This window comes from Crocodylus porosus, unplaced genomic scaffold (assembly GCF_001723895.1).
Source record: "Crocodylus porosus isolate Cpor-Errol unplaced genomic scaffold, CroPor_comp1, whole genome shotgun sequence".
In the NCBI taxonomy this organism is placed as follows: Eukaryota; Metazoa; Chordata; order Crocodylia; family Crocodylidae; genus Crocodylus; species Crocodylus porosus.
Window position 1 is genome coordinate 42,858,280 of NW_017728931.1, and position 27,801 is coordinate 42,886,080.

Genomic DNA, 27,801 nt, shown 5'->3' on the forward strand with positions numbered 1-27,801 from the left:
GACCATAAGACGCACCCTCGTTTTCCCCCCACTTTTGGGGGGAAAAAATTGCGTCTTATGGTCCGAAAAATACGGTACTTTTAACAACAATTTATAAAATAGCATCATTTAAAGCTGTTTGCATCCTTTCGAACATAAAAAATAGGCAAAATGTAACCCCGGCTATAAATACTAAAAGGAAAACTCTCCAGAAGTCAGTCTCTTAATTGAATGAATGCAATTATCATTTCAGTGAATAAATTAGACCTGTAATGGGCTAACCTATGGTTAACACTAAATCATATTTTACTTCCATTTCTTCTTTTTGAACAGGAAAATCTAAATAAGTTTAATGATTAAAATGAAATAGAAAATCTCTGAAGGGCAGCTACTTGAATTCCAAATAATTTTAATCATATAACTTTTAACCATTTGTAGCTTTTGTTTCATCTCCCACAAATAAAATACATTGGTTAGTTTATTTTTGGTCAATTTTACTTTCCGATATTCATGAATTAACCCAGTACTGCACTGCCTGGGTTCCCTGCACAGCAGGGAAATAATTTGTTTAAAAAACAGTTTAAAAAAAATGCATGGAAGACTTTTCACAGGTTATAAGAAATTTGCAAAAGCTTGTGCTTACAGAACCTACAGTTTCATATAGATCCGACCTGATGTGATCCCGCTGGTGTGCCCTAAAGCAAAGCAAATCCAAGTGCAAGCTATTCCCTCTCCATGGCAGTGTCTACACAAGATGCTGACTGCACAGCCGTTACTGTGCAGTCATTTAGTACTTGTATAAACAAGTAGTAAATGACTGCGCAGTAACCCGAGTGCCAACGAATGTCTGTCTTTTTCATAATACTACTGCACAGTAGCATAATACTACTGCACAGTAGCACTGCATCATGGTTGTGCCATGTGACACTACTGTGCAGTAGTATCGGGCTACTGCATGGTCAGTGTCTCATGTAGACGCGGCCCAGGAGCTGCACCTAAATCCTACTGCAGTCAGCATGCACTTTTCAAATGATTAATGGGCTTTGGAGCAGATTTCATACCTGACACTTACATGACGGAAGGACAAATTCCAGACTGAAGGGAATTCAGCTTCCATGTAATGTTGCTGGTATGGGAACTTATACGTGGACCATATTTTGCAGCTCACAAAAATAGCAACATCGTCATGCTCAAAAGTATGATAAAAAACCCCAACCCCCTTTTAAGAAGTCATTTCTCTAAAGGATGTGATGCATGTAGCTATCTCAGAATGATTCACTTCTTCCTTATTTATTTAAAATAGAAATATTACAGCTTCCTGTGAAATTCTCTTCCTTTGTATGTGTATATGCTTACAATAGCAAGCTTAGAGGTACAGGGAATGTAGTGATGTATATAAATATTGTAGCTGCAATGGAGCTGTACTAAACATACTGATGCAAAATAAAAATACAGACTTTTGCAGACCAAATATGTGAAATGAAATAATTCCTTTAGAAGCCTTGACCATGTTATTGTAGCACTTCTCTAATTTAGCTCTTTCCTATAAAGCCAGAATACTGTACTGTATGAATAGCTTTCTCAACTGATCAAGAGCTGAAGCTGAAGAGAGCACAGGTTTTAAATTAGCATCCCATACAAGTCACATGTCAGTATCAATTTACATCACAAGGGCATGCACTGAAATTGCTGGCTTGAATTGAAATGTTGGAAAAAATATGTTCCCTGAGGAAACAGATTTTAATGAAAACCAATAAAGTGTGAGGTAAGCGTCACAGGAACAAGTCTTGATTTCTCTCTTTTTTTTTTTTAAATAAAAGCAACAGATACCACAGTTTGGGTATATAAAACAATCCAAAACCCGCTGAAGTCAATAGGAGTCTTTTACTGATCTAATGAACTTTGAGTCACATCCTCATTACTGATTTCAAAGGTATACAGTATATCTGCGTACGTACCAAAATATTTTTTAACCACAGGATGCAGCTGATGTCGCTAATTTCTAATAGAAACGCAATAATGAGAAAAGTTGCATTATACTCCTCCTTCCTTACTATTAACAGCAAGAGAGTTATTGTGAGCACAGTTCTGGCAAAAGGTGCTATTCTTATATATTAGAGAACAAAGTCCTTTATTTACCTGCAGATCATGTACAAAGCAAAGATGATACAAGTTTTCCTTCATTTCCCCAATCTCTAATATAATTTCGTCTCACCCCTGGCCAGATAAGGAATATTCTCTAGTTATTAGACAATGTGCATCTCTTTTCTCAATGAATCTTTGGCTTCTTTCAAACTTCCAATACAAACACCAATTCCAGTAAGTGATAATTGTGACTTTAACAAGGCTTAAACAGCATTTTCAAGCCTTGTCACAGGCTTCATTCCCCCTTCACACTTTTTTCATACTGAACTAAAAGGTTTAGGGGAAGTAAGAAAAATGCACTTGATACTGAATCAATAAAATGTGCGTCAAAGAACAATTTCTGCAGATACATCACTCCAAACCAGCTATGGTTTCTAGACTCAGAGAACAAATCCATGTGGACTTTGCATATAATTAAACTCTATTTATATTCTTACTATTAAACTACTAGTTACAGAAAGACTGTAACACACTGTTCTGGATACTTACCAACTCTGTTTGCTCCTGACAGCACAAGGAGAAAGCAAAGACAGACAATACTGTAATTACCATAAATGATTCAGCTGAAATGGCAGTTAGAAAAATGCATGACAGGAGAAAGGGAGCTCTAGTGTTGAATAAGTTGTATGATCCTCCATCCATCTGCCAAGCCATTGCTGCAGAAAAAGATGTCTGACTCGGCAACTCAGAAGCCACACAATACACTACAACACAGCAGGGCCAAGTTTAAGCATTAAACATTTAATGACCAGGACTCAAGGTTAAGGAAGAGCTTTTTCAAGCCCAAAACAGCAGAAAAGAAAAAAAAAAGTGGGGGAGGGGAGAGGGAGGAAGGGAACCTATTTTGCACAGCTTTCTTGAAACCCTGTCTGGACAACTAAGATGCAGAAAGAACTAGCTTTGGATTAAATAACTTGTAACAAAACCTAAAGAGGAGGCAAACCCTAATATGGAGTCTTGGGACAGAATGAAAAACAAAGATATCAGTGTGAAATTTCCTAACCAGAGCGAAAGGCATAGCATCGGATGAGATGCAATAGGGCTAAATCCACTTAGGTTCAAGCAAATGGTAATCCAGTAGTCTTGCATCAATTTACTTTATAATAAGACATTGATGTTATGATGCCTCAATAAAGGTATACTTTTAGTCCTTATAGCAAACCTAGGGGCATCAAGACACAGACACAGACATGTGTGTACATACCACTGAGATAACATCTTACAAAACAAAAGGGTCACCACCACTTTGTGAATCCTATAGGCATACAGCCCATATTGCATACTAGTTATCAGGAACCTATTCCCTGCATATATAAACAGACAAAATAACAGATGCTGTTTGACTGGCAAAGAGCTTGGGATTTATATTTTAGTAACCCCAGCGGTTAAAAGCGACTTAAAAAAAAAATTGATGGTACTAAAATGCGTCTCATGTGTGTCCTACTAAAACACTGCTCCAGCAGACAAAGGCAAAACTGTAACAAACCATTCTTCAGAGCTCTGCGTGCTTTGACTTCATTGACAGGGGCCGATGGTCTTACAATTTCTTCTCCGGTCTCCCTCCCACTGGACTGTTCACTTGCTGTGGAGTCAGCATCTGATGGTGAAACTCTGTAGCCACAAAAAAAACAAGTAAAAATGAATGAAAGGGTAAACATGAGTTTATTGAAGTTATATGGCCATCAGGTACATAGACATCCTGTAAGAACATTGGCTGGTAGGGCTGTTAACTTTTTAAAAAGAAAGTGTACTTATATAAAACAAATTACAGCATTTGAAATGTAGTCAGACACTCATTACTGTGAGATTGTTGTCAACAGTGAAAAAACAAAAAATGAGGTTATGGCAGCCCTGTGACATCAATCATACAAGACTGATGACAGGATTAAGTAAAGCAGCTATATAAGCAGTCTTTACTGCATATAAACATTAGTTTTAGATGTAGCAGAAAGTTCTTAGCATTAGCAATGAATAGGATTGTTTTCTGACAGCAATATAATCTGCAACTTGAAAAATAACATGGGGATACAGTGACTTTGTTAACTTCATACTCTACAAACTGAAAATGCAAGTCCACGTGGCTACATAGCCAATTAATGTGGGACCAACCATGACTGACATACTGTTTATCCAATATATTAAACACACAAAAAATCTTGGTGCTTACAAATTGTACGTGCAGCTTGTTTAGGTAAAAAAAAATTTAGCATTCTTGTTCTCTCATCCTCTTTCCTCTGACCCTGTATTTGTTGCAGCTCCTTAAACTTGGCAGCTGAACTGCAGCAAGGATTCTTTTTCCCCCACAAGTGCTGAGTGTCTGAATCACACTTAGCACAATATTGTATCCATTTATGTGGATGCTTAGCACTACAGGAGTAATCTATTAATTTATCATTCCTCACACAAGGAATCTTATCTAATTCATTATAGGTACATATATAGCAGCTTAAGGAAATCCTGTGCTCTTCACCACCCATCTCTGAACTGCGAGAATAATGTCAGATACAAAAGATAAAACATAAAGTGTAATAATTATAATAGGATAGAGTACACTACCATCTGACTCATGCAAAAGCCTGTATTTTGGCAGATGCTAAGTTAGGGCAATAGTAAATATTTTACCTTGCAAATATGAAGAGTTTTTCTGTGCACTGAGGAAAAAATCTCAAGGAGCAGAATATGAGGTCCACTAACCTTGCTACACAGAAGATCTGTTATTCCTTAACAGCTATTTGACCTAGTTTTTAAAGTCTGAATCTAAGAAGTCAGCTTTCATAGACAGTGCAACTAAGACAAGTACTACCCAGACGGGCAAACTGATCAAAAGTTAAACCCACTGCTTGCACTAGGCTAAGTGCTAATTATCCTCCCTTATATTCTATGCATATAGTAGCCCTGCAATCACATTACATCAGCAAAACCTTTTTGTGAAAAACTGGTATACTGGTTATTCAGACCCTAATACAAAATACTCATGGAAAAAAGAGAATTAATATAGCATGTGAAATCTGCCCTACTGCATCTTTTTTGCAGCTAGAAGAACCTGCATAAACTGGGAAATGAAGACCAAGATATGTCATTCCCTTTTGTACTCTGACTTGAACAGTACCAAGGGCACTGGGCTGTAATTTTATTCCTAGATCTGCTGCTGACCTGCTTTAGTACCTCAGCCAGGTCACTTCTCCTCTACTTTTGTTCTCCTTTCTATCCTTTGTTTTCTGTATTTAGATTATCAGATAAATATTTATATACACAATGGTCTCAGTGGGCATTGGGACTCCACTAGGGTAGGTGCCATGGTATGGAAGGAATGCCTATATGCAAGCATGACAGCCCCAGCCTGAATTGGAAACTTGATGTGCTGAAGTCAGATGAAGTATATAGCTACTGGGATATTAGTCTGATTTATTCAGTACATACCTGCAAAACTGTATAGCCAATATCAGAATAATCCCCTAACATACAATTTCATAGCATTTCAGCTTTTCCCTTCTCTAGCAAGTGGATGTTTTAAGTGTCTCATTGACAGCTTCATATCAACATATCATGAAAGTGCTCAGAGTAATTTCATAGTTAACCTATGCTGGGATTTGCAAAGTAGAGGACAATCTCTATTTCACACTGTCATGGTTGAATTTAGGGTCCAAATTCAATGTTTTTTTCAGCCACCTTTTTCAACAAAAGCACTAAAAATTCTCCTTTTTTGAAACTGGTTCCTTATTCCTGAGTCCTCCTAACTAGAGCAAAATGGCACCAGAAGTTCACAACTTTATCTCATGTGCCCACATTCTGATCTCATCAACAGCGGCAGCTACTTTGAAATTTTAAAATGAAATCCATGAAACACCAGCACCTCTTACTTAGGATAATATAACTGAGCTATACCAAATTAGCTAACTGAACAGCCAAGCTCCTTCAACAATTTCTGTGGTTCCTAGTCCTGTCAGGAATCCTCCCCCCCGACACACAAGCTTTACCCCTTACAAAGCCCACAAGGTATGAGAAAAGCTCAGTATGTGGGAATCTGGGGAGTGGGCTCCAAGCAGGACTGCCTGGGGAAGAGAGAAGGTCAGGAGGCAGGACTCTGAGGGAGCATAAGCAGTTGAACCAGGACCGTGATGGCACATAAATGGAGATGGGAGCAAAGCTCTTCCCTACTCTCTAGCACTCAGGCAGAGCAAGAGAAGGAGAGTGAAATGCTTCCATCAGAGACACTGATGTACTAAAGGCCTTAGATTCATAGATTGTAGAGTCGGAAAGGACCACAAAGGGTCATCATGTCCCACCTCCTTCCCCTGCCAGGAAAGAGGACCAAGGTTAGATGACCCTAGCCAGGTGTCTATCAAGCCTCTACTTGAAGACCTCCAAGTTAGGTGATAGTACTACCTCTCTTGGAACCCCATTCCAGATTCTGGCCACCCTTACTGTAAAAAATTTCTTCCTAATGTCTAACCTGAATCTACTCTCCACTAGTTTGCACCCATTATTCCCGGTTACTCCTACGGGTGCTCTGGTAAATAGTGCATCTCCAAATCCCTGTTGTCCTCCCTTGATAAGCTTATAGGAGGCTACAATGTCTCCCCCTCAGCCATCCAGTTCCCTCAACCTCCCCTCATAGGGTCTTTCGTGGAGGCCACTAATTATGCGAGTGACCCTCCACTGGACCCTCTCCAGATTCTCCACATCCCTCTTGAAGTGCAGCACCCAGAACTGACACACTACTCCAACTGCGGCCTGACCAATGCTGCATAGAGGGGGAGCATCACACCTCCCTCAATCTGTTGGTCATGCATCTGCTAATGCACAACAAGGTGCGACTAGCCTTTTTGATGGCTTCATTACACCACCAGCTCATGTTCATCTTGGAGTAAACTATGACTCCAAGATCCCTCTCAGCCCCTGAGCTGCTGAGGAGGTCATCTCCCAACCTATAGGTGTGCTGGGGATTCCTCCTCCCCATCTTTGTTGAATTGCATCCTATTTCGTTCCGCCCATTGGTCCAACCTGTCCCAGTCAGCCTGTATCCGCTCCCTGCCCTCCGGTGTGTTAACTTGGCCCCATAACTTGGTATCACCTGCCAACTTGGAGATGGTGCTCTCCACACCCCCATTCAAATCCCTGATGAAGATATTAAATAACACCGGTTCAAGGACCAAATCCTGTGGGACCCCACTGCCCACCTCCTTCCAGGTCGAGAACAACCTGTCCACCACCACTCTCTGGGTGCGGTCCCCAAGCCACTTGGCTACCCACCTGACTGTGTAAGTGTCCACTCCACAGTCTGCTGGCTTCCCTATGAGAACAGGGTGCAAAACTGTCTCAAAGGCCTTCCTAAAGTCCAGGTAGATGACATCAGCCTCAGCTCCTGTGTCAAGGTGGTGTGTGACCTGGTCATAAAAGGCTATAAGGTTTGTCAGGCAGGATCTACCTGTGACAAACCCGTGCTGGTTTCCTTTCAGCATCATTTCACCTGCTGCGCCTTCACAAATGCACTCTTTGATGATTTTTTCTAGTATTTTCCCAAGGATAGAGGTAAGACTGACTGGCCTAAAATTACCCAGCTCATCCCTTCTCCCCGTCTTAAAAATGGGCACCACGTTGGCCCTTTTCCAATCCTTGGGGACCTGGCCGGAGCTCCAAGAGTGCTCAAGGAGCTATGCCAGCAGCTTAGCTATGGCACTGGCCAATTCCTTGAGCACCCATGGATGGAGGTCATCCGGGCCGGCTGACTTGTACCCATCCAGCCCTTCAAAGTGCTCCTTAACTAAGTCATCACTAACCTGTGGCAGTCTGGTGCCTTTTGAACATCTGCCTGTCCTCAAGGTGAGGGAATTGTCTTGGTCAGTACTTAGGAATACTGAAGCAAAGAACTCATTGAAGAACTCCACCTTTTTCCTTGAGTCAACCACCAACTGTCCTGATTTGTCCTGCAGGGGCCCTATGTTACTCTGTGCCTTCCTTTTGCTCGCTATGTATCTGTAGAAGGACTTTTTATTGTCCTTAATTTTTGTAGCCAGCCTAAACCTTGCACAAGGCTGCTGCTACAGTAGACTGTTTGGGAAGAGAAAGACATTACCTGATGTTGTATTTATGTTGTCACAAAAATTCCTATGGAGAGACAAATAGATGTCCATATCCTGTCATGATATGAGTGAGTCAACAAATGACATCGTTATATAGTGCTACTTTGTTGCAGTGGACATCTGTTTGTTCTCTGCCAGGACAGTGCAGCAAACCTAGAGAGAAACACTGTCCAGGTGCCCTGGGCATGTGCTCTGGAGCCTTGAGGGGCCTGATTCTGTACAGCCTGGGAATTCCCATGCAGGATTGGGCCCCTCAGGCCTTGGGAGCACCTGCTTGGCTTTTCTTACTTACAGACACGTGCCCTGGGAAATCTTGGGGTGCCTCTTTGTTAGCGATAAAAGTTGGAGTTCCCTGCTTATGAAGACCTTCCCTGGGATCTCCAGGGATGTGTCTTTAAGTGGGGAAGGCCCAAGTGGGCCCTTGAGTGGAAGCACAGGACCTAGGACTTTCCTGGTACCCAGTGCCTCCATGCTGGGATCTGTGCTGGACTCCTGTGATCTGTGCTTTGGGAGTCTAAGGGGGGCTGGAGGGCCAGGGCTTGGGGACTGTCTGGTAGGCAGGTAGGGGTGTGCGTGTGTGTACATGTGTGACCGGCAGGGATAGGGGCTGTGGGGGCTTCAGGTTGCGAGTGAGGGGCAGCAGCAGGGCCAGGGGTCTGCAGGTCAGGAGTGTAGGGCAGCAGCAGGGGCGGGATGCTGTGGTTTGGCTGTGAGGGCCACCAGCAAGGCCACAGGGCTGTGGTTTGGACGTAAGGGGCACTAGGAGGGGCAGGGGACTGCAGGTCAAGAGTGAGGGGCACCCCTCCACACCAACAGGTGTCCTCTTTTTTGGAACTGGAAATATGGTAATCCTAAATTGTCATTAATACTACAAGGATTTCTTAACACCCTCTGCCCTGCTAACAGGGAACTATTACAAAACTGAATGAATTAAGTACATGCTTCACAGGTAATGAAGTGGTTCGGCCCAGCCCCACCTTGGTAAAAACATCTGATTTAACTGAACATGCAGGAAATTCAAAGAAACAAAATGAAAGGAAATCCCAGAGCACCTTCTGGAAAGCAACTGGATCCAAACTCTGATGTACTGCTAGCAAAGACAAATTCCAGAGGGAGGATCTGCCACTGAAACTACCCTGTGCAGTAAAAGGATCCTCTGTCATTAGTTAAAAGGCCATTCTTCTTCAGCAGAACTAACCTCCCTCTGTGTCGGACGGTCTTTGAAGGCTTACAGGAAGTCTTTGACTTGGGGCTTGCCACATCTCCATTTTCAGAGGGGGTAGTATCCTTAATAGGCCCTGGTAGAGGAGCAGGCTCATGAATGATCAGGATGTCATCTTTGTTGTGCTGGCCCAAGTGCTGCTTAGCAAAATCAAAGCCCTTCACACTGGGGGCTTGTAGCTGTTATAAAAGAAAGAAGAAAAAACAAAAACCATTTAGTGATGCAGAATGCAAAACCTCAGTGTCAAGCTATGTTTGTTAAGAGCTAACAATGGCCAGGATATGGGGATTTCAGGAGGAGCACAAGAAGTTGTACAGTGCATACAACTATATATATTTTTATACCTTTTTATACCTTCAAATGCACATCAACTGCAAAGCAACCATTCTAAGGGAAAAGGCACATTTTTACTGTTACCACACAAACTAGTTTCCTGGAGTTTCCATCAGAGGATCCCCAAACACTGCACAAACGTTAATATCGCAAAGTTATTGCTTCCATTTTACAACTGAGACATTGCAACTGCCATATCACAACAGACCAAGGCAATTGTTCCCTATGCCATGTAGACAGTATTGCTAAGTCATGCTGCAGTACAAATTATAGGGTGGTGCTCTGGGGTTGAAGGCGTTTTAATTAAAGCAGCCCCTGGACAGCCGCTCTAATTAAAATACTGCAGTGTGATGTGTACTCCACATCCCACATTTCAAAATGGCCCTAGGGGTGCTTTAACTAAAGCTTGTTCGATGAGTTTTAGTTAAAGCACTCCCACCACCATTTTGAAACAAGGGACACTGAGTACCCATGACAATGAGGCATGCTGGAGCAGCCTAATGAACTGAGTCTGCCCTGATGCATTCTAATTAGAATGTGCTAAAGCATGTGTATAGGCACCCATACTGTTCAACTGTTTTGGGTGGGAAGTAGCACTGCAAAGGTGTTGTTCCAACTAGCACCACAAAGCTAGAGAGCTGGAAGCAAATAAGCCATCTTCCTTAGAAGACTGTTGCTTGGGGCAGAACACCAATCTCAATGGAAAAGCAGGAAAGGAATGACAAGATCTGACAAAGCCACAAAATTAAAACTCTTTATTCACTTCTATTACACGATGAGTAAAAAGCAATGCTTATTCAGATAAGCAAAAGCCTGCTGAGTGTAAAGTCCTTAGTCATGCAACACACATGCACATGTGTACACACACAAGCTTTAATGGGAGTTTTACTTCAAGATTTTCAAAATAATGCGTGTCACATAACTAATCTCTTTTAAATGATTTGTTACAGTCTCCTTTAACTTAATTCAAGCCACACAAATTAGATATTCACCTGCTAAGTTTACAGATGTCTGAAAAATCATAAATGCTATGATGCTGAATTTTAAATATACATTTTTAATTTTGCTTTTCTTACAAAGTCAGTCAATTAAAAATAATGTCTGGAAGCTGAAAGTTGTTTGGTTTTTTTTGGGGGTGGGGGGGGGAATAAAACCTTAACAATTCTGGCTTTCAAAATGCATGTATGCACATGCACACATGCTCACACTGCACAATGAACTACTAAAAACTGTGTACATTCCTAAAACAGGTTTCCTGCAAACTGAAGCATGTGTCTGGGGATATTTATGGGAGCATTAAGTTCCAAATTTAAATGAAGCCTCTTTCATAAAGCTTGGCACATTGATGCTCTAACTACAAACAGGTCTGTCTGTTATAATGCCAAAGATAAGTTTGCTTAAGGAATATTTTGAGATAATCCCTGCAAAATATTTTCTCAATAAGCAAACACTTTCCAAAGGTCCCTGCAGGTGACCTTAAAGGAGAAGAATGCACTATCTACTTAAATCCAGCAGATGGTGATAAAAGCTTTACTTTGTAAAGACTCCTTGAAAAGTAAGAACATATTTATGACACATGGCTGAATAACAGTTTAGGGATTTATTTATTTATTTATTTTGAGGGCAGCAGGGAGTGGGTAAAAGGAGGGGTATTTTCTTTCTTTTCTTTCCATCCTTCCTTTTTTTCCCCCACAAAAGCAGAAAGTTTAACCCAGTGGTTCTCAACTGGGGTTTCACAGCACCCCAGCATGCTGCAAGTCCCTTCCAGGGTGCTGTGACATGCGACAGAGGCAGAGGCAGATCAGGGAGCAGTAGGAGTCTGAACTCTTCCAGCAGCCCTTTTTAAAAAAACCCTCTAGACTCACTGAACATGTCCTTTTTGAATGGTCTTACTCTTCCACTTATCAGATCATCTTTACTGCTGCTTTTCTCTTGTCTGTTAGCTACTCAATGTTTCTTCTATCTTAAAAACACATAGCTTGAGGCAACTGTCTTAGATCTGAGGAAGGGTATTTGGTACCTGAAATCTTGTCTATAACCCTCCCAACTGCACAGTTGGTCCAATAAAAGATATTGCACGCAAAAATCCTTTACACTTGTCACTTCAAGTCCTTATTCTACATTCAGCCTCCTGCTTTCCAACACAAATGTTTTCTTCTTTAATCTCTTGTAGCACCTTCCTAGACAAATCTCAGAACTTCTGTTCCATTCTCACTTGCTGCTATCAACTGCAGCAGAATTTACATTCTCTTTCTTACATTCTTATCCTCCTTTGGTTTTCATAATTTTGCCTTTTCCTAGCTATTCCTCACATTTTCCCAATTGTTTTTTCAGCACCTCCTTTGCCTAGGGGCACAGGTTATCTTCCTTCCCCTTTCCAGAGTCCTAAGAAACTTGGGTTTTGCCACCCTCCTGCCTTTGCATCTTCTCTCTGGGTACCTCTATGAAGTCCACTCCTCTCACCAACCACTTGGCATTTTCTGCCTTGCCTCTTGGGAAGATTTTCTGAACTGATCCATGAGCCTCTAAAAGATTTTTTTTTTTTTTTTTTTTTTTTTTTTTTTACAGAATTAGCAAAAGGCACATCCTTTCTGCTAAATCACCCATCCGATTGCCAACTGAGCTGTTGATCCAAAGCATTAAAGCACAAAAAATTCTCCCAAAAGTTGTAAGATCATTTTTGTTCAGTGCATACAACTATATATTTTTTTCTCTAATTTCCTCCTTCGAAATGGCAGAACCCCTTTTTACTGGACCTATCAAAGGAAAAAAAAACACAAGCCTGAAACAGACACCCAAAATTAAAATTTGGTAAAACTATATAAGAAACATGAAAATAAGACCTTCTGAAAAGCAATGCCAGGCAACACTTAACTACCACTGTGCAATGCATATGACCATAACAGTTCTACCTACTTATCTTCACACATACAAAATATATTTCATGGGTTGTTTTCATATATCTTATACACATGTACACGTATGATCAGTCTGACCTTAAAACAGTCAGTCCTTGGTGAAATTTCTACCACCTCATCTAAACCGTCCATTAACAGAAATGTTAATTCATTGGCAGCCACCAGTTTCAAGAGACCATGGGGAAGATTGTGCCTTTGGCAGGTTTCCAGGTACCACCACAGCTTCTTGAGTTGCTGAGGAGTCCGATGCACAACAGGCAGACCCTCCAACAAGTTACACATACAAATGCAGTTGAACTTGCACTGGCATACCAAGGACCGTTTTGTGCTGCCTGCTTCTCACACCTCTTACATAGCTTGAGTACAATGGCTGCCAATGAATTAACATGAGTTAATACAGTTAAGGACACAGAAATAATGCCTAAATAATTCCAAAATTTGGCAAAAAACTCCATTTCCATTTTTTTTCAATTTTCTGGATCATGATAACCCTTATGACTTATTAAAAATGACAGTGACCAAAAAATCACAATATTTCAAGCAACAAGCATCTGAAGGCCATTGCAACACAAATCCACATTCAGCAAGTCTAGAAGTCACAACACTGAGATACAGTGGAATAAATCAGTGTAGTTCAAGGCTGAAAATGCTGCTGGCATTTCTGTACTAGTTTTTGTGTACTACAGAGAGGACTTTCTTTCACATTATATATATAAAACGAGTGATAAACTATAGCAGGCTGCTCTGATTGGATGATCTATATTCACCTCTAAATTCTGGTAATCAGAAACCCAAGGGTGGAGTAGTCATTTCACTATTCATAACAGCCAACCAAAAGGGCAAATATTTCTTGTTACGAAAAAACACATTTGTGCTGGTATTGATATCAGTCCAGGTACTGAAAACAGAACCTCACAATTTAATTTTATTGTCCTCTCAGCCTTTGAAAAAATCTTAGTAAAAATAGCCGTGAACTTGCAGGATAAGGGGAAAATCACACCAACTAGGATACAGAATGAGCAGGGTTCAAATGACCATCCCTACTATTGCCATAGAACTGCTATGTGATCAGTTAAAGAAACTGGATGTATAAGTCAGCAGGACCAGCTGACCTTCATCCAAGGGTGTTGAAGGAGCTGGCCAAAGTAATTGCAGAACCCCTGGTGAATCTCTTCCAAAACTTGTGATGCTCCAGTGAGGTCCCCAAGGACTGGAAGAGGGCCAATGTTGTGCCCATCTTCAAGAAGTGGAGGAGGGAGGACCTAGGTAACTATAGACCAATTAGCCTAACTTCTATCCCAGGAAAAATCCTGGAAAAATTCCTTGAGGAGTCTATGTGCGATAGGATTGCAGAAAGTAGGATTCTGAATGACAGCCAGCATGACTTCATCACGAGCAGGTCTCATCTTACCAACTTCATCTCCTTTTATAATCAGAGAAGAGAGAGGGAGTTGATATTATATACCTCGACTTCCAAAAAGCTTTCGATCTGGTATCCCATGATGTTCTCGCAAGAAAATTGGAAGACTGTGGGCTTAACTGTAAGACAGTCAGGTGGGTAGGAAGCTGGCTGAGGGGACCCAGAGTCCTAATGAATGGATCTGTGTTGTCTTGGCAAGAAGTAGTCAGTGGTGTCCTGCTGGGGTTGGTGGTTGGTCTAGTGCTATTCAACATCTTCATCAGTGATTTGCATGTGGAAATGAAGAGTTCACTGGCCAAGTTCATGGATGACATCAAGTTACTGGGAAGCGTGGTCACACTTGAAGATAGGCTGCAGATACAGGCAGACCTACACAGGCTGGCAAGTTGGGCAGATCGGAACCAGATGAAGTTCAACGTTGAGACACAAAGTGCTCTACCTGAGGGATGAACAATCCCCTGCACACCTACAGGCTTGGCAATCCCAACCTGACCAGCACTACAAATGAAAGTGCCCCAGGGGTAATAACAGACCACATTATGAGCATGAACTGACAGTGTGACACTGTAGCCAGCACAGCTAACTATAACCTGGCACGCATCAATCGATGCATCTCCAACAAAACCAAAGAAGTGATTCTCCCACTCTACTTGGTATTGGTGAGACCACAGCTGGAGTACTGCACCCAGTTCTGGGTGCCACACTTTAACAAGGATGTGGTAAAGCTTGAGAGAGTTGAGAGAAGGGCTCCCCATATGATCAGAGACTTGCACAGCAAGCCATATGAAGAAAGGCTGAGGGATCTGGGACTCTTCAGCCTGAAAAAAAGAAGGCTGAGAGGGGACTTGGTAGCAGCTTACTGCCAAAATAGGGGAGTACACATCAAGGTCTTGGTGAACAGCTGTTCACCAGGGTAGCCTTGGGGAAAACTAGGAGTAATGGTCACAAACTTCTGGAAGACTGTTTTGGGCTCAACATTAGGAAAAACTACTTCACAGCTAGAGTGTCCAGACTGTGGAATAAGTTCCCTCCAGAGGTGGTGGAATCGCCTACCCTGGAAATCTTCAAGAGGAGACTGGACGGTCACTTTGCTGGGGTCACCTGACCCCAGCTGTCTTTCCTGCTTGGTGCAGGGGCTAGACCCGATGATTTTCCAAGGTCCCTTCCAGCCTTACAATCTATGAATCTATGAAGGTACTCCTGACCTCCACTACCCATATGATGAACTGACCATTATCAAGGCAGCTGCTGATCAATGCAAAATAACAGAAGCTGAAACCATGGGACAAGTTTTTTAAAATATGGGTCCAAGATACATATTCAGACTCTCAAGTCAATTAAAAAAAAAAAGGAAAAGCAGCAATCAGTTTAGAAATAAAGCTATTGAACTATGGATGCAAGGAAGTAACTCTTGGAACCTGTATCTTAAATGTCTAATGGTGCTCTGGATTCTGTAGCTAGCGAAGGGTGCTTCGCTAGCTATATCCCCATATTCCAGCAGACTATCCACCCCTTGGCCATATGTTTGACACCGCTGTTCTACAATGCTCATCCAATAAAGAGAGGTGAGACCAGCTGAAAAAATCTTCTGATGCTTTCAATATAGCCTGAGTTCCAGACTGTTTGCTATTACACTGCTTTCATAGATACAGACACAACATGAATGATAAGAACATGCTTCCCAAGAATGTCACTTGTACACGCAGATCTGTGAATGGTTGGAATGCGAAATAATGCAGAGGAAATGTGTTTCTTAAAATAACTTACTCAGCTCTTCAGTACAGGAATCATACTGCAACTCCTATTCTTAAAGGAATTTCTTTAGTAGTAGCTGCAGCAGCATTATAACTTGAATATGATGAGTACCATATTAAGACATTTAGTTTCCTATCATTTTTATATGTACAGTGTTGCCTTGTTCTTTGTAGATTTACATGCTCTGAACAGAGGCCATCAAAATGTATTGCTAAAGAAACAAAAGACCAAATCTTAAATCACAAAAAATAATACTTTTGCTTTGGGAGCTAATCTACACACAGCATTAGAATCCCTTGAAAAATATTTTGCTGAATTATAACCTAGTTAAATGCTAGCACAGTTCTGGAAAACCAATGGGATAAAATAGCAAATGTTACTTAAAGAAACTTTACAGAAAAGGTGATTTGAAATCTATTTATTTAAATCTGAGGAGGAAACGAAGGCCAATAAGCATAACACTAGCAGACGCTGGAAAATCTATTTCACTCAATCTGATATAAGGGCAGCTAAAAGTTTTAGTGTACAATCTCTTTTCTCAGTTTGAAATTCATGGCATCAACCTTCCATGCGTTTATCCCAGTGATTGTAAGACTGGTAAAGTATGAATTCACTGTGTAGCTTTTAAGATGCAGCAGTACTGCAAACTACCCATAGCAGCTATGTTTCAAGGACACATCTTCAATTGCACCTTGCACTCTACCCTTTCCTGCAAATTACCTGAAACCATATTGCTTCCAGAAGGTCGGCTGCCTTTATGTTTTCCAAATGTGTTACATGAGAATGGCTCTAAATAGGGTCAAACCCTCCTTTTAGTATATTTATACTGTGCTAAAAGTCATACAAATGTAACAAACTGCCAACGGTGCCTACGTGCCATTGCTTCCTACAAGGTCGTATATCATGTTTTGTGCGTTTGAGGTTAACACCACCTTCCTATCACTGTCCCACAAGGAACGGAAGCCTGACCACATCAGTTAATGGCAGTACTCCTTCAGCTCACATCATAAAGTCATAGAACAGCAGGGCTCGAAGGGGCCTCCAGAGGTCACCTAGTCCAACCTTTTGCCTGAGGCAGGATCATCCCTATTTAAGACATTCTATATCAGTGGCCTCCAACCTTTTTAAGTAGGAGATCAACTTTGGCATTAAAAAGCAACCCAAGATCTACTATGAGCTGCTGCTACCCCCCGTCAGCCAGCAGGTAAGTTTGTGGGGAGAGAAGAGGGGGGTAGATCGAGGCAGAGGGAGAAAAAATTATTTCAGGGTGCACCTCCCCAGCATGCAAGTCCCATCCCACCAGGGCCCCACTCAAATTACCCCTGCTCCTGCCTCTGCATCACTGTCCATCACCATGGGGGCCTTGATTTAGCCTCTACCCCTTCCCTCCCCCATGGACTGACCTGCTGGACTGGGGCGTGCATGTGCATGCACATGGGCACTCAGCCCCCCACCCACCCCAACTCCAAGAGGCTCCGAGGTCTACCAGTGGATCAAAACCCACTGGTTGGTGACCACTGTTCTATATAATCCATAATCTAAGATTTATGTAAGATTACCATCAACCTTGACACAACACGGACATAACACCCTAACCTGCAACAAGTAAACAGGGGAACCATGACAGCCAATCAAATCAGAAGAGTTTGTGCTTCTGAAGTACAAAGTCCTTAAGGGTCCACTAAATCGCAACAATAGACTTTGGATGTTTAGTAACTTGTTTGTGTCCACAAATGAGGAAATTAAGAGTCTTAATGCTATCATTTGTGATTAAACTGCAAGCAGAGTTGAAGTATCCTGCCCACAACAGATATTAAAGGGCTATGGGACACAGCAGCTCCTTCCCTAGATACGCCTAATTGGCTGACCAGTGACAGTTATAAAGTATAAGTAACAAGATGTTGCAACCCATGCAGACGGAGGCGCCTGTCAGATAGACCAAGGCTTACAATGGGGAGGTAGTTATTGTCCTTAGCAGCAGCACCAGAAGTTGCTACCGTCAGCAGACAGAACTTCCTTGGGAGAAAAACCACAAGTATTACAGGCACTGAAGGTGTTGGATTACTGGGAAAGGGAGAAGCAGCTAGAGTGAAGCATATCACTGACCCTAATTCTCCGGGATGGTTCAGAATTCCCTGGCCCCACCCCACTGTTCCTAAGGGCTCCCAGAAATGACACTTGATTGTAAATTTAAAAATCAGTCCTAAACTCAGCAGCAGCCACTGAGAAGATCAACCATGATGCTGCCAGGTACTGCACGAACATGGCAGATTGAACTGGAGGTAACCAGGACTGTGCCAAATTTTGCTCCCTAAAGGTAGTATCTGTAAGCTAGAAGCTAGGCACTCCCTTTGCTACCCAGTGAGCTGGATGGAAGACTGGACTTTGGGAGAGGAAAAAGTCCATTAGACCATTGCCATTAGACCCTGAAAGAACAGGCTATACAGACAAGAGAGAAAACAGTTAAAAAAAAAAAACTAAAGAAGTAAAACAGAACAAAACAAAACTCTTAAATGGTTGCTTCGTCTGTGTGAGGGCAGAGGGGGATGGGACAGCACCCATCTTCATTAGCGGTAACAGAAGTGAGAGACGTTCTAGGTATGACAGAACTAGCAGCTGCAAACCAACCCCGGAAGGGCCCTAGCACGGAAGTGGTTCTTTGCCTACTCTCCCAACAACAGGCTGTAGCTGTACAGCAGCAAGTAGCAGCAGATATAAACCTTAATTCTGCAACTGCTCCAGACCTAGAAGCACTAGAATGGCCTAGGCAGAAGCTGTGGCATAACACTGATATGAGGCACACAAACGGCAGCATGGCAACCACTGGAACTGATGACAACTCATAGTATTTAGGGGTTTTGATCTACAGGGTAGCAGCAAGACTCCTTCCCAAAGTGACCAGAGTCAAATCTGATTATAGCATGTGGTCAAGTATGCTTCTCTTGGACCCAGGAGATTGAAAGGGGCCCTCCAACTTTCTGAACAAGCTCCCTTTGAAAATGTGACTTTAGGCTTTCTAATCCATCTCTGTACAAATATTTACTGAAGCAGAAACTCCTCAAAAAGCACCTTTTCAGAATTCTGCCTGAGTAATTAAAAAAAATGCTTTTTTTAAACCCAGAAATATTTAAAGACACCTGTTCTGGAGCAGCTTCCCAATGAAAGCTTCTTTTTGTGATTCATATTGTCCCTTCATGACGCTTTCCTAATGCACTTCTCTTAGCTCACTGGATCTCTTGAAACCACCATATTATTTTCCTTCCATTAAAAGACCTTAATTATGACTGTAACTTGATACAGAGATTGCGTAAGTGCCTGGAATATCTTAAAATGGAAACAGGAGGTTTGGAAAACCAGTAAACTGCTACAGTGACATCTACAAAACAGCAGCAGTAGCTTAAAGCATAGAGCAAGAAGATTACAGGCAATCATACCTTAAAACACTCTTGAATACTACCTCCTCCCAACCAATACAGAATTAGAGGTAGCAGAAAAATTTCCACCCAAAAAGCTTTTAATTGAATCAGTGTTTTCCAAAGGAAATGTTTTAGGAGAATGGACAGAATCTTGTTGTAATTCACAACAAAATTAAATCAGAATGCTCCATTTCCACAAGGTTAGACCAGTGGTTCTCAACCTCATTAGAGACTCAAGGCACACCAGCTCTCAGCTTTGACTTTTTTTTTTTTTTTGGACTACCAAAAAATAATAGAAAAAATTCTTCTGTAGTAATCAACTCAATATGACCACAACAGGTCAAACATATTTTTGACGCTATGGATACCAAATTTTAAAATTCTGGGTTTATACTGTGATTTGTATGTAGCTGTTTGCAGCCTTAAAAGAATCTCCTCTCCATCAAACCTTGTAGACAATCACAGGGTTAGAAAAAAGGTGGAGTGTTTTGTCAAGCAAAACATTTATATGGGAGTACTTCCATACTTCTGAAATTAAAATTTTGGAAAAAAAAAATCAGGATCTCCTGTAGAATAGAAATGTGCAATTCCAACCATCTCTGGAAACAGACATATATTAGGTATGCCAAATTTCAGAATATTATCCCAAGTCCTGTGATATCTGATGCATTTCTTTAAGCTCTAGCTCCTGGGATCATCTGAAGAGTGATCATCTCAGCTTTAATTTAAAAGTTAATTTCTAGAGACCGCATGATTCTGTAGATGCATAAGAAAATATACAACAACTTGATCCTGAGGTACAAAAACAGAATGCAAAGGACCAGAATTCAATTTCAGAAACATACAATTTCCTCATAATTTTTCAAGCCAACCATAATTTGGAGGCATCTGACTAATGATGTTTGAGAACTGGAAGCTGGCAACACTGACAGACTGACACCATGCATGTGTCTTCATTACAACTTCTAACCAGTTAGCTGTTGACTCCATGTACCATATAGTAAGCTGATAACTGGTAGAAAAGCAATGCTGCCCCCAAGTTAAAGACCTAAGTTGGTGCAGATGAAAGTGGGTGGGACTGGTTACAGAAGTAAAGCCTATATTTGTAGGGTAGACACTGCCTTTTTAACGCATCTCACTTAGGGCCTTGTTACACATAGCATTTTGAGCTGCTCAAATGTTGATCCATTTGGAGCAGTCACACCTTAAAGCTAAAAATCTTTGACTGAACTTCCACCGGCACAGCAGCGCCTTGCCACTAGAGGGATGGCAAGCAGGGGTCTGACTACTAGCTACATCTATGAATCATCACTACAGGGCTGGTGAGCCAGGACAGACTTCCATCCCTGCTCTAGGTTGTGGGGGGAGAGAGTGGGGGAATGGGACATGAAGCTGGGAGGCAGAGAGTTAATGGGATGGAGGTGGGTAATGAAATGGGAGGTGGAAAGAAAATGGGGATGATGGAAGGGTAGTCAAATGAAGGAAGTCAGCCAATGAATGATAAAATAAAGAGAAGTTAAGAGAGAAAATTTAAAATAAAACAAGGAGGAAGAAGATTAAAGGTGGTCTTATGTTTTAATAAATTTGGATTTGGGATTGGGGTGTGGAGGGTGCTGACTGTGCTTCCTTGGTGTGGCTGGGAGGTGGGAGTGGTGAGGGAAGGCACTTTTGAGGGAGCTACTGCCCCTGCCCTACAAAGGAAGCCCCAGCTCATGGGGGCACCATCACGCCCCCCTCACCTGGTCCCCTAGACTCCACTCCTGGAACCATCCGTGCCGTGTGATCTAACTAGCTGCCATGTGCTCTGTAGGCTGTTTGCATGGGGCTGCACCCCTGGGGCTGGCAAGGGGAGTTGGGCTTGGTGCCAGAATTGTCCTCTAGACATTAGAGTCAGGGATGGAAAGTTTACCTAAACAGAACAGAAGGGTGGTGGAGGAGCCGCTGCATCCTGGGATGCTGGAGGACTGTAACTTGGGTGCCTTATTTGTGGGGAGTGGCCATGCATTAACAGAACATGAGCTGGGTAACATGGATCAGAGATAACCCTGCCTTTGAGTGGCATAATTTTAAGCTGCCTAAAGTATGCTTAAACTAGTTTTAGGTGTCCATGTGTGGACAATCTAGGGTTTAAGAGCTCCAGAAGGAGCCAAAAATTAATGTCTAAGAAGGCCCTTACACTGATGCCTTTTTCATAAGCTTGCCCTCTTATTAAACAGTTATTAATTGCATCCATTTGCTCTTTAAAATAATTATTCATAAGTCTCACATGCAAGTCTCATCAACTGCAAAGCTATAAGCTAGACAACAAACAACAAAATACAGCAAGTTTTCCCTTAGAACTGGAATCCCAATACTGGTCAAAGAGAAAAACATCTTGTGGCCACCTGCATCAGAACACAGCACACACTATGACGTTCCAGAGATAAACTTAACTTCTCCACAAGCAATAGGAAAAGTGCTAACTAGTGACTGTCAGCCAGGTGCCACAGTATCCTGGGGTGCCTTGAAATCCCTTCAAGGGTGCCACAGGGTGTCACACAATGTTAGCACCGTTAGGTATGCAAACATGACTCACAGGATAAACCCAGGGATTTCAAATAGGAATTCAGAGTGTCAAAAACATTCTGCTCTGTCATGGTCTGAGTTCCCTGAAGCAGCAAAATTGCTCGAGTATTTTTCTGTAGTCAAAAAATGAGCAAAAGCTAAGAGCTGGCATTTTCCAAGGGATTCCAAAGTCTAACGAGGAATGACCTAAGTCTAACAAGTGATGCCCAAAGTCTAACAAGGTTGAGAACCACTGTGCTATAGACTCATGAGGTTAGGCATGAAGGAAAAATTTTAAAGTTGAGCTTTTTTTTGTGTGGTTGAGGTTTTATTGGACATAAAGACAACTCCGTGCTCCTAACAAATGAAATATTCATCACTTAAACCTAACTATATAAAAAGTGCCTATGATAAAGCTGTATGCAGGTATTACAAATATATTTAAAATGCATGATGAATAAAGAATAGAACAATTCACATACAGAAAATGAAACACGTCAGCCTCACGAATCAACTTCAATACCGAACACTGAAGATCTCTGAAAGGTTCACATTCCCCGTCTTACTGCTGTAATCACAGTATGAGCTGTCAGATGTTTCTGAGGGTTTAGTGATCTGCACCAAATGACTCAGTACGTGAAAAAAATGTGTCAGTAATGATTTGACACTGGTGTTTTGTAGCGCCCAAAGTAGCTACATAAAGCAGGGGTAGGCAGTGTGGGATGCACAGGCATTTTGTTTGGCATGTACGCCTCGGGGCAAAAGGTGGGGAAGTGGCCGCGGCTGCACTGCCACAACAAGGATCATGCCCCTCTCAGCTCTCCCACTATCTGCCCCGGCACGCCAACATCTTACAAGTTGAGACTGTGGGTGTTTCTGTGTCCAGAAACATTGCCAACCCCTGACAAAGTATTGTCGTGGATCCACAGGCAGAAGCACTTTGGAGGATTTGCCAGTTCCCCTAAAGCAGCATTTCTCAACCCATGGGTTGCAACCCAAATGTGGGTTACAAGAATATATGCAAGGGTTATGAATAAAGCTTAAAAATGGATTCTCTTTTAAAGGAGAAAAACCTGGGAAATCGTAGGTTTTCCCTTGCAGGTTGGCAGAGTTCCAGCCTGCAAGGGGCTGCTTGGGACCCCACTGGGGGGGCTGGGTGCAGGGGGCTGCAGGTTTGGAGTGAAGGGCACTGGGTTGGGACTGACCATCAATGTTTACATATGGGTCCTGGTACAAAAAAAGGTTAAGAACCACTGCCTTAAAGGCAGGGGTAGGAGCGCGGGTTTGTGGGGCTAGGCAGGGAGGGAGCCACATGGAGTGTCCTAGAGGCAGTAAGCCATAGTCAAGGTATGAGGTATAAATCTCAACAAATACACTATGGAAGAGAGGAACAATTTTACAAATCTATCCTACCATAATTCAGTAGGAAGCATCTACCAAACTGTAGGTGCTATCTAAATATGAATAAAGGCTAGAATGCTCCTATCATCAAGTCATTATAGAGTTAACTATGATCATATTACATCAGCTACTGCTTCCTGATTGGAACTTCATACCAATTTTTGCTGGGTTTTTTTTTGCTTTCTAATTTATGCATGAGCTCACATTTAATAGAATTTTCTAATGTTAGAAGAATTACCAGTCAGTCTTTCCTCTATTAAGCTTTGACTCTAGCAAGAACAGTAGGAAGACTGATTTTTTTCCCCCCTAGGATTGAGGTGAACAGCAAACATTTTGGATATGAATTCTTTATCTCATTTTCAAACAGAACCTCAAAATGGGTGAAAGGGACATTTTAAGAAATGTATACATTGAATAATTAGTAGTTTTAAACAAGACATTTGTGCAGTACAGTCTGTTCAATAGTTATTCAGCATCTCAGGAGGACAGCCACAGCAAAACAGGTTGTCGGGAGGAAGTTGCATCACATACACTGAAAAAAAGTATTTCACTAAATACTACCCAGCTTGTGAGAAAATAGCCATCAACTCCAAAGCGGACCCAGGCTTGTCTGCCAGTTCCAAAACTGTAATATTACAAGAAGAAAAATGGAAATGCTAATAGAAACAATTTGTTCCTCTAATTCAGTGGTCCCTGATCTGTGGTTTTGATATTGCTTGTGGACACAGAAAATTCAAAAGCTGAAACTGAGCTTGATAGAGGGAACAAAGGAAGACAGTACCTGCAGCATGCTTCTTACTCAGTATTGTAGCCCATGTGCCAGTGAAGGTTGCTGACTACTGATCTAACTGAACGTATATCCGTGAAGCCCTTGGAGACGCTAATTTAGTTTTCAGACAGTATTTTTAGATGAGTATCATTTAATGAAACTGCTTTTCTTTGTAAGAAAACGCATATAATTTTTAAGTGCAGAGCTGCTGCCTACACATTCTATAGATGAAGAAAAACGTTACAAGATGTCAAAACATTACCATTATTCAGTCTTCACATTAGGAACAGATACAACTTTACCAATAAATCACTGCATTTTTGCCTGAGGAAAAAAGCAGCATTTTAGGAAATGGGGAGCAGCTGGGGGGAGGGAGGGGACAACACTGCATAGCATATAATATATGCAAAAGTCTCAGCTGTCCCAGGGGTGACATTACAATGAAAGCATGAAATTCAGGCTGGAAACAGATGTCACCTTTTTGCTGCCATAACAACTTTTATGGAGGTATAAAGTGAAAGCAAATAGATGTCTAGGTCCTTTGTTATGCCACAAATGCCTTTTTTGTGTACATGACAAAAAGTAGTGAAGAAGCAGTACAAATTGTTACAGCAGACATCCATTTGCTTTAGGGCAGGAGAGCACTGGCAGCCTAGACCTGCTTGCACTCTCCAGCTGCCCTGGGCAGGCACTCCCATGGGCCTGGCAATGTGCGTCCTGGTTTGGGCGTCTCAAACCCCAAGAGCACTCAGGTTCGGGCCTCTCAAACCCCAGGAGCACCCGCCCAGGTTTCTCTGCCAATAGAGACATGTCCCCAGGGATCTTTGGGAGCCCTGTCTAAGTGGGGAACTCTAACTTTCTCTGCCTACAGATGAGATTCCTGGTGGCGCCTCTCTGTAGAAGGGGCATGCATCACTCATTGTCCTGCATGATCAATTGGCAGGATAATGGGCAAGGTGCATTTTTCCTCGTGAAGCAGGATCAGCTGTGCTGGGACACATCTGGGCACAGCTGATCCAGTTCATTTGGCAATGTCTGCCCTCAGACAACAGCCGTCCCCGTTAGAGAAAGGACCACTTGAGGTATGATGCAGATACTCACAGATGAATCAAGTTTGCAATGATGCACAGAGCACTAGGAAAACTCTTCCTAGCCAGCGCTGGCATGGGTTAGTACCAACCCAGGGCCAGCTGGCAACAATCCTCAGAGGACTGGAGACAGCTGGAGCACACTACCCTTTTGCCATGTGTCTTCTGTCATCCTGACTCATCCCCTGTGCTGCAGTCTAAGGGGAAGGTGAATACAATATGGCTTTGTAATCATGCTAGTTCTCTGCCCACAAGGGGATCCTCCACACATCATGCACCCTGGGGAATCCCACGCAAGGAGGACGTGGGCCGCTTGCTGTCTTTCAGACAACTAAGTGTCACACAGGGAGCAGAGCACTGAAGCAGGTGCTGTCTGGAATGGGGGGAAAATGCCTCTGAACTTTTAGATGTGGTTTTCTAGGGGATGGACTGAACTGAACAAGTTGTGCGATCAAAGCCACGGGTGTAGAGCCAGTGTTTATGAAGTACCAAGTAGTTAAAGAAAACTTGCAAGACCTTTTAAATAAATCATCAATAAGCTCATTGTGAGCACCCCTGCATGGTATTGCCCTTACCAGGGAAGAGACCTGTTCCCTGAATAACCGTCAACAGCTGTAACTACCTTGGAGCCCAACAAAGAATTTGATTTGATCAGCTGGAAACTTGTACAGTTTAGGCAAAATGCAATCCAGTAAAATCAGGGATCATTAACCAATTTTTGGATGATCAGGAGGGCAATTGGATTACCAAAACGGTTTCTGTTACAGCTAGTAGACAACCTTTCACCTTCCCACTCCTGAAAGTACTGATTTCTGGGCTCTGGCAAAGATTTATTAGCATCTTGATTACGTTATTTTATTTACTTATTTTTTAGATGCATATCTCAGTCTTCCCAAACATGCTAAGGGCAGCTTACAATAAAAGAGAAAAAGACAAAAAAAGAAGGGGGTGGATAAGATTTTTGCACGGGAGTAGGAGGCTCTCCAGCACAAAGCAAGAGGACTACTCTGATATGAGAAACATTTCTCCATTTCCTTAATAAGATTAAAAAATATTCAGTGGGAAACATAGCTTCCTTAGAACACAAGAAGTTCACCTAGTGATGGATGTGATTACCGTGGAGGCAAGGGACTGAATCCTGCAATTTACAAATACCAACTTGGAATCCTCTTTACTTCCAAAAGCAACAAATCCCTTATCCAACTTGCCAACACAGATGACATCAGGACACATTTCCTTTAAAATGCAATAGCATACAGAGCCAGCCACCAACACCCTTTATATAACTCTCTCAGAGATGGATCCAAAATAGCTCTGCTTAGAGAAGCAGTGCCAGTGATTTTTATTGCAAAATTTCTTGTGTAGAAATTGTCCTCTCTGCTTCTCCACCATTCAAAGAGTGGACTTGCACAGATTTAGAGTACAGGCTCAGATAGGAGACCAGGTATTTGTATCAAAATGAGACAGACATTGCTTAAAATCACATAAGTGGAAGATAGTGAAAGAACAGAGGATACTGAACTAATACATCAAAATACAGAATTCAACAGATTTAATGGTGTCTTTAAGTGCTGAAAAAGATGTAAAACAGTCTTTATATTATGGATTAGCAGCAAATAGCCTCAAAATATAAACTGGGTTTAAATGCCAGCTGCATTAACCAATCATTTTCTTTGCCAGCTTCTCACACACTTCGGTAGCAAGAAACTTGCCTACTTAAGTGAAGCAGCCCCCACAGTTTCCCTCATGTACATACCAGACTGCTGAAGGAACTGAAAGTATTAGAGCTTACACAATATACCATCCTATAGAGCAGCAGTCAGCAACTTTTTCTGGCTGTGAGCCAGAATGGCCCACCACTAGTCAGAGACAGGTAGGAGCTAGGACCTGCCTGTAGCCAGCACAGGAAGGCACCCACAGCTGCCACCAAATACTGCTGAAGCCCCATGTTCGCAGGCCAGATTCCATAGTTCTACTCTGTGGGCTAGATCTGGCTCCTAGGCCATAGGTCGCCGACCTTTGCTATACAGTAACATCTTCCTATAGCAGAACCACTGTTTACTGTATTAAGGAGGATAGCGAAATAGACTGTAAAGTAAGCATAGCACTGTCTGCCGGTAATACCTCTGGAGAGCTACCAGTGTGATATAAACTGGCAAAGTAGTTTCACAGCGAGGCCTCTGCGAAACTGCTTAAGCCACTGAAATAAATGCACACACAAATGCCAAAAAACAAACAAATACATAAACAAATCCTGCAGTTTATCATCTTCTCAACTATATAATTAACTTACAACATGCTTTGTGATTTAAGAATTGTATTTTTCTCCCAGTTAATTCTGCGCCTTGGATAGTTTAATTACCTACTTTGTTATTTACAGTTCATGGAGTTATGCACTACATTTTTTCTTTTTAAAGGTTCTTTAGCACAACAAATAAAATGTATTGTCTTAGGAAGTCTTCATTGTGTTAAAAAATGCCATTTTCTTAATTAAAAAGCTTGATCATCTGTTCTTCTCATCTGGGTAAAGACAAGTTTTATGTTTCTTTCAATAGCTTGGAAGAAAGGTGTACTTCTTTAAGTACAGCTGTATAGATTAAAGCAATATAACCTCCTGATATGAAATCAGTTTTAAAAATATAAGGCTAAAGACACTGCACCCTTTAACTGCTTTAAAAAGGGATGGAAAGATGCTGGTCAGGAGTGCACATTAACTGTTACACTCTTA

At 41.9% G+C, this 27,801-nt stretch overlaps 1 protein-coding gene across 6 annotated transcripts in view; it reads right to left on the bottom strand.

Annotated features, from left to right (window-relative positions):
- The window catches only part of KIAA1549 (KIAA1549 ortholog), a 214,590-nt gene that overhangs the window by 28,570 nt on the left and 158,219 nt on the right, over positions 1–27,801 (bottom strand). For 4 of the 6 annotated variants that reach the window (XM_019544719.1, XM_019544717.1, XM_019544715.1 and 1 more), the window contains exons 11-13: positions 9,406–9,608; positions 3,611–3,735; positions 2,614–2,628 (exon numbers count right to left, since the gene is read on the bottom strand). In XM_019544719.1, the coding sequence (XP_019400264.1) occupies positions 2,614–2,628; positions 3,611–3,735; positions 9,406–9,608 (343 nt within the window). The remainder of the gene's footprint in view (positions 1–2,613; positions 2,629–3,610; positions 3,736–9,405; positions 9,609–27,801) is intronic. The other 2 variants (XM_019544720.1, XM_019544716.1) reach the window with 1 other exon arrangement.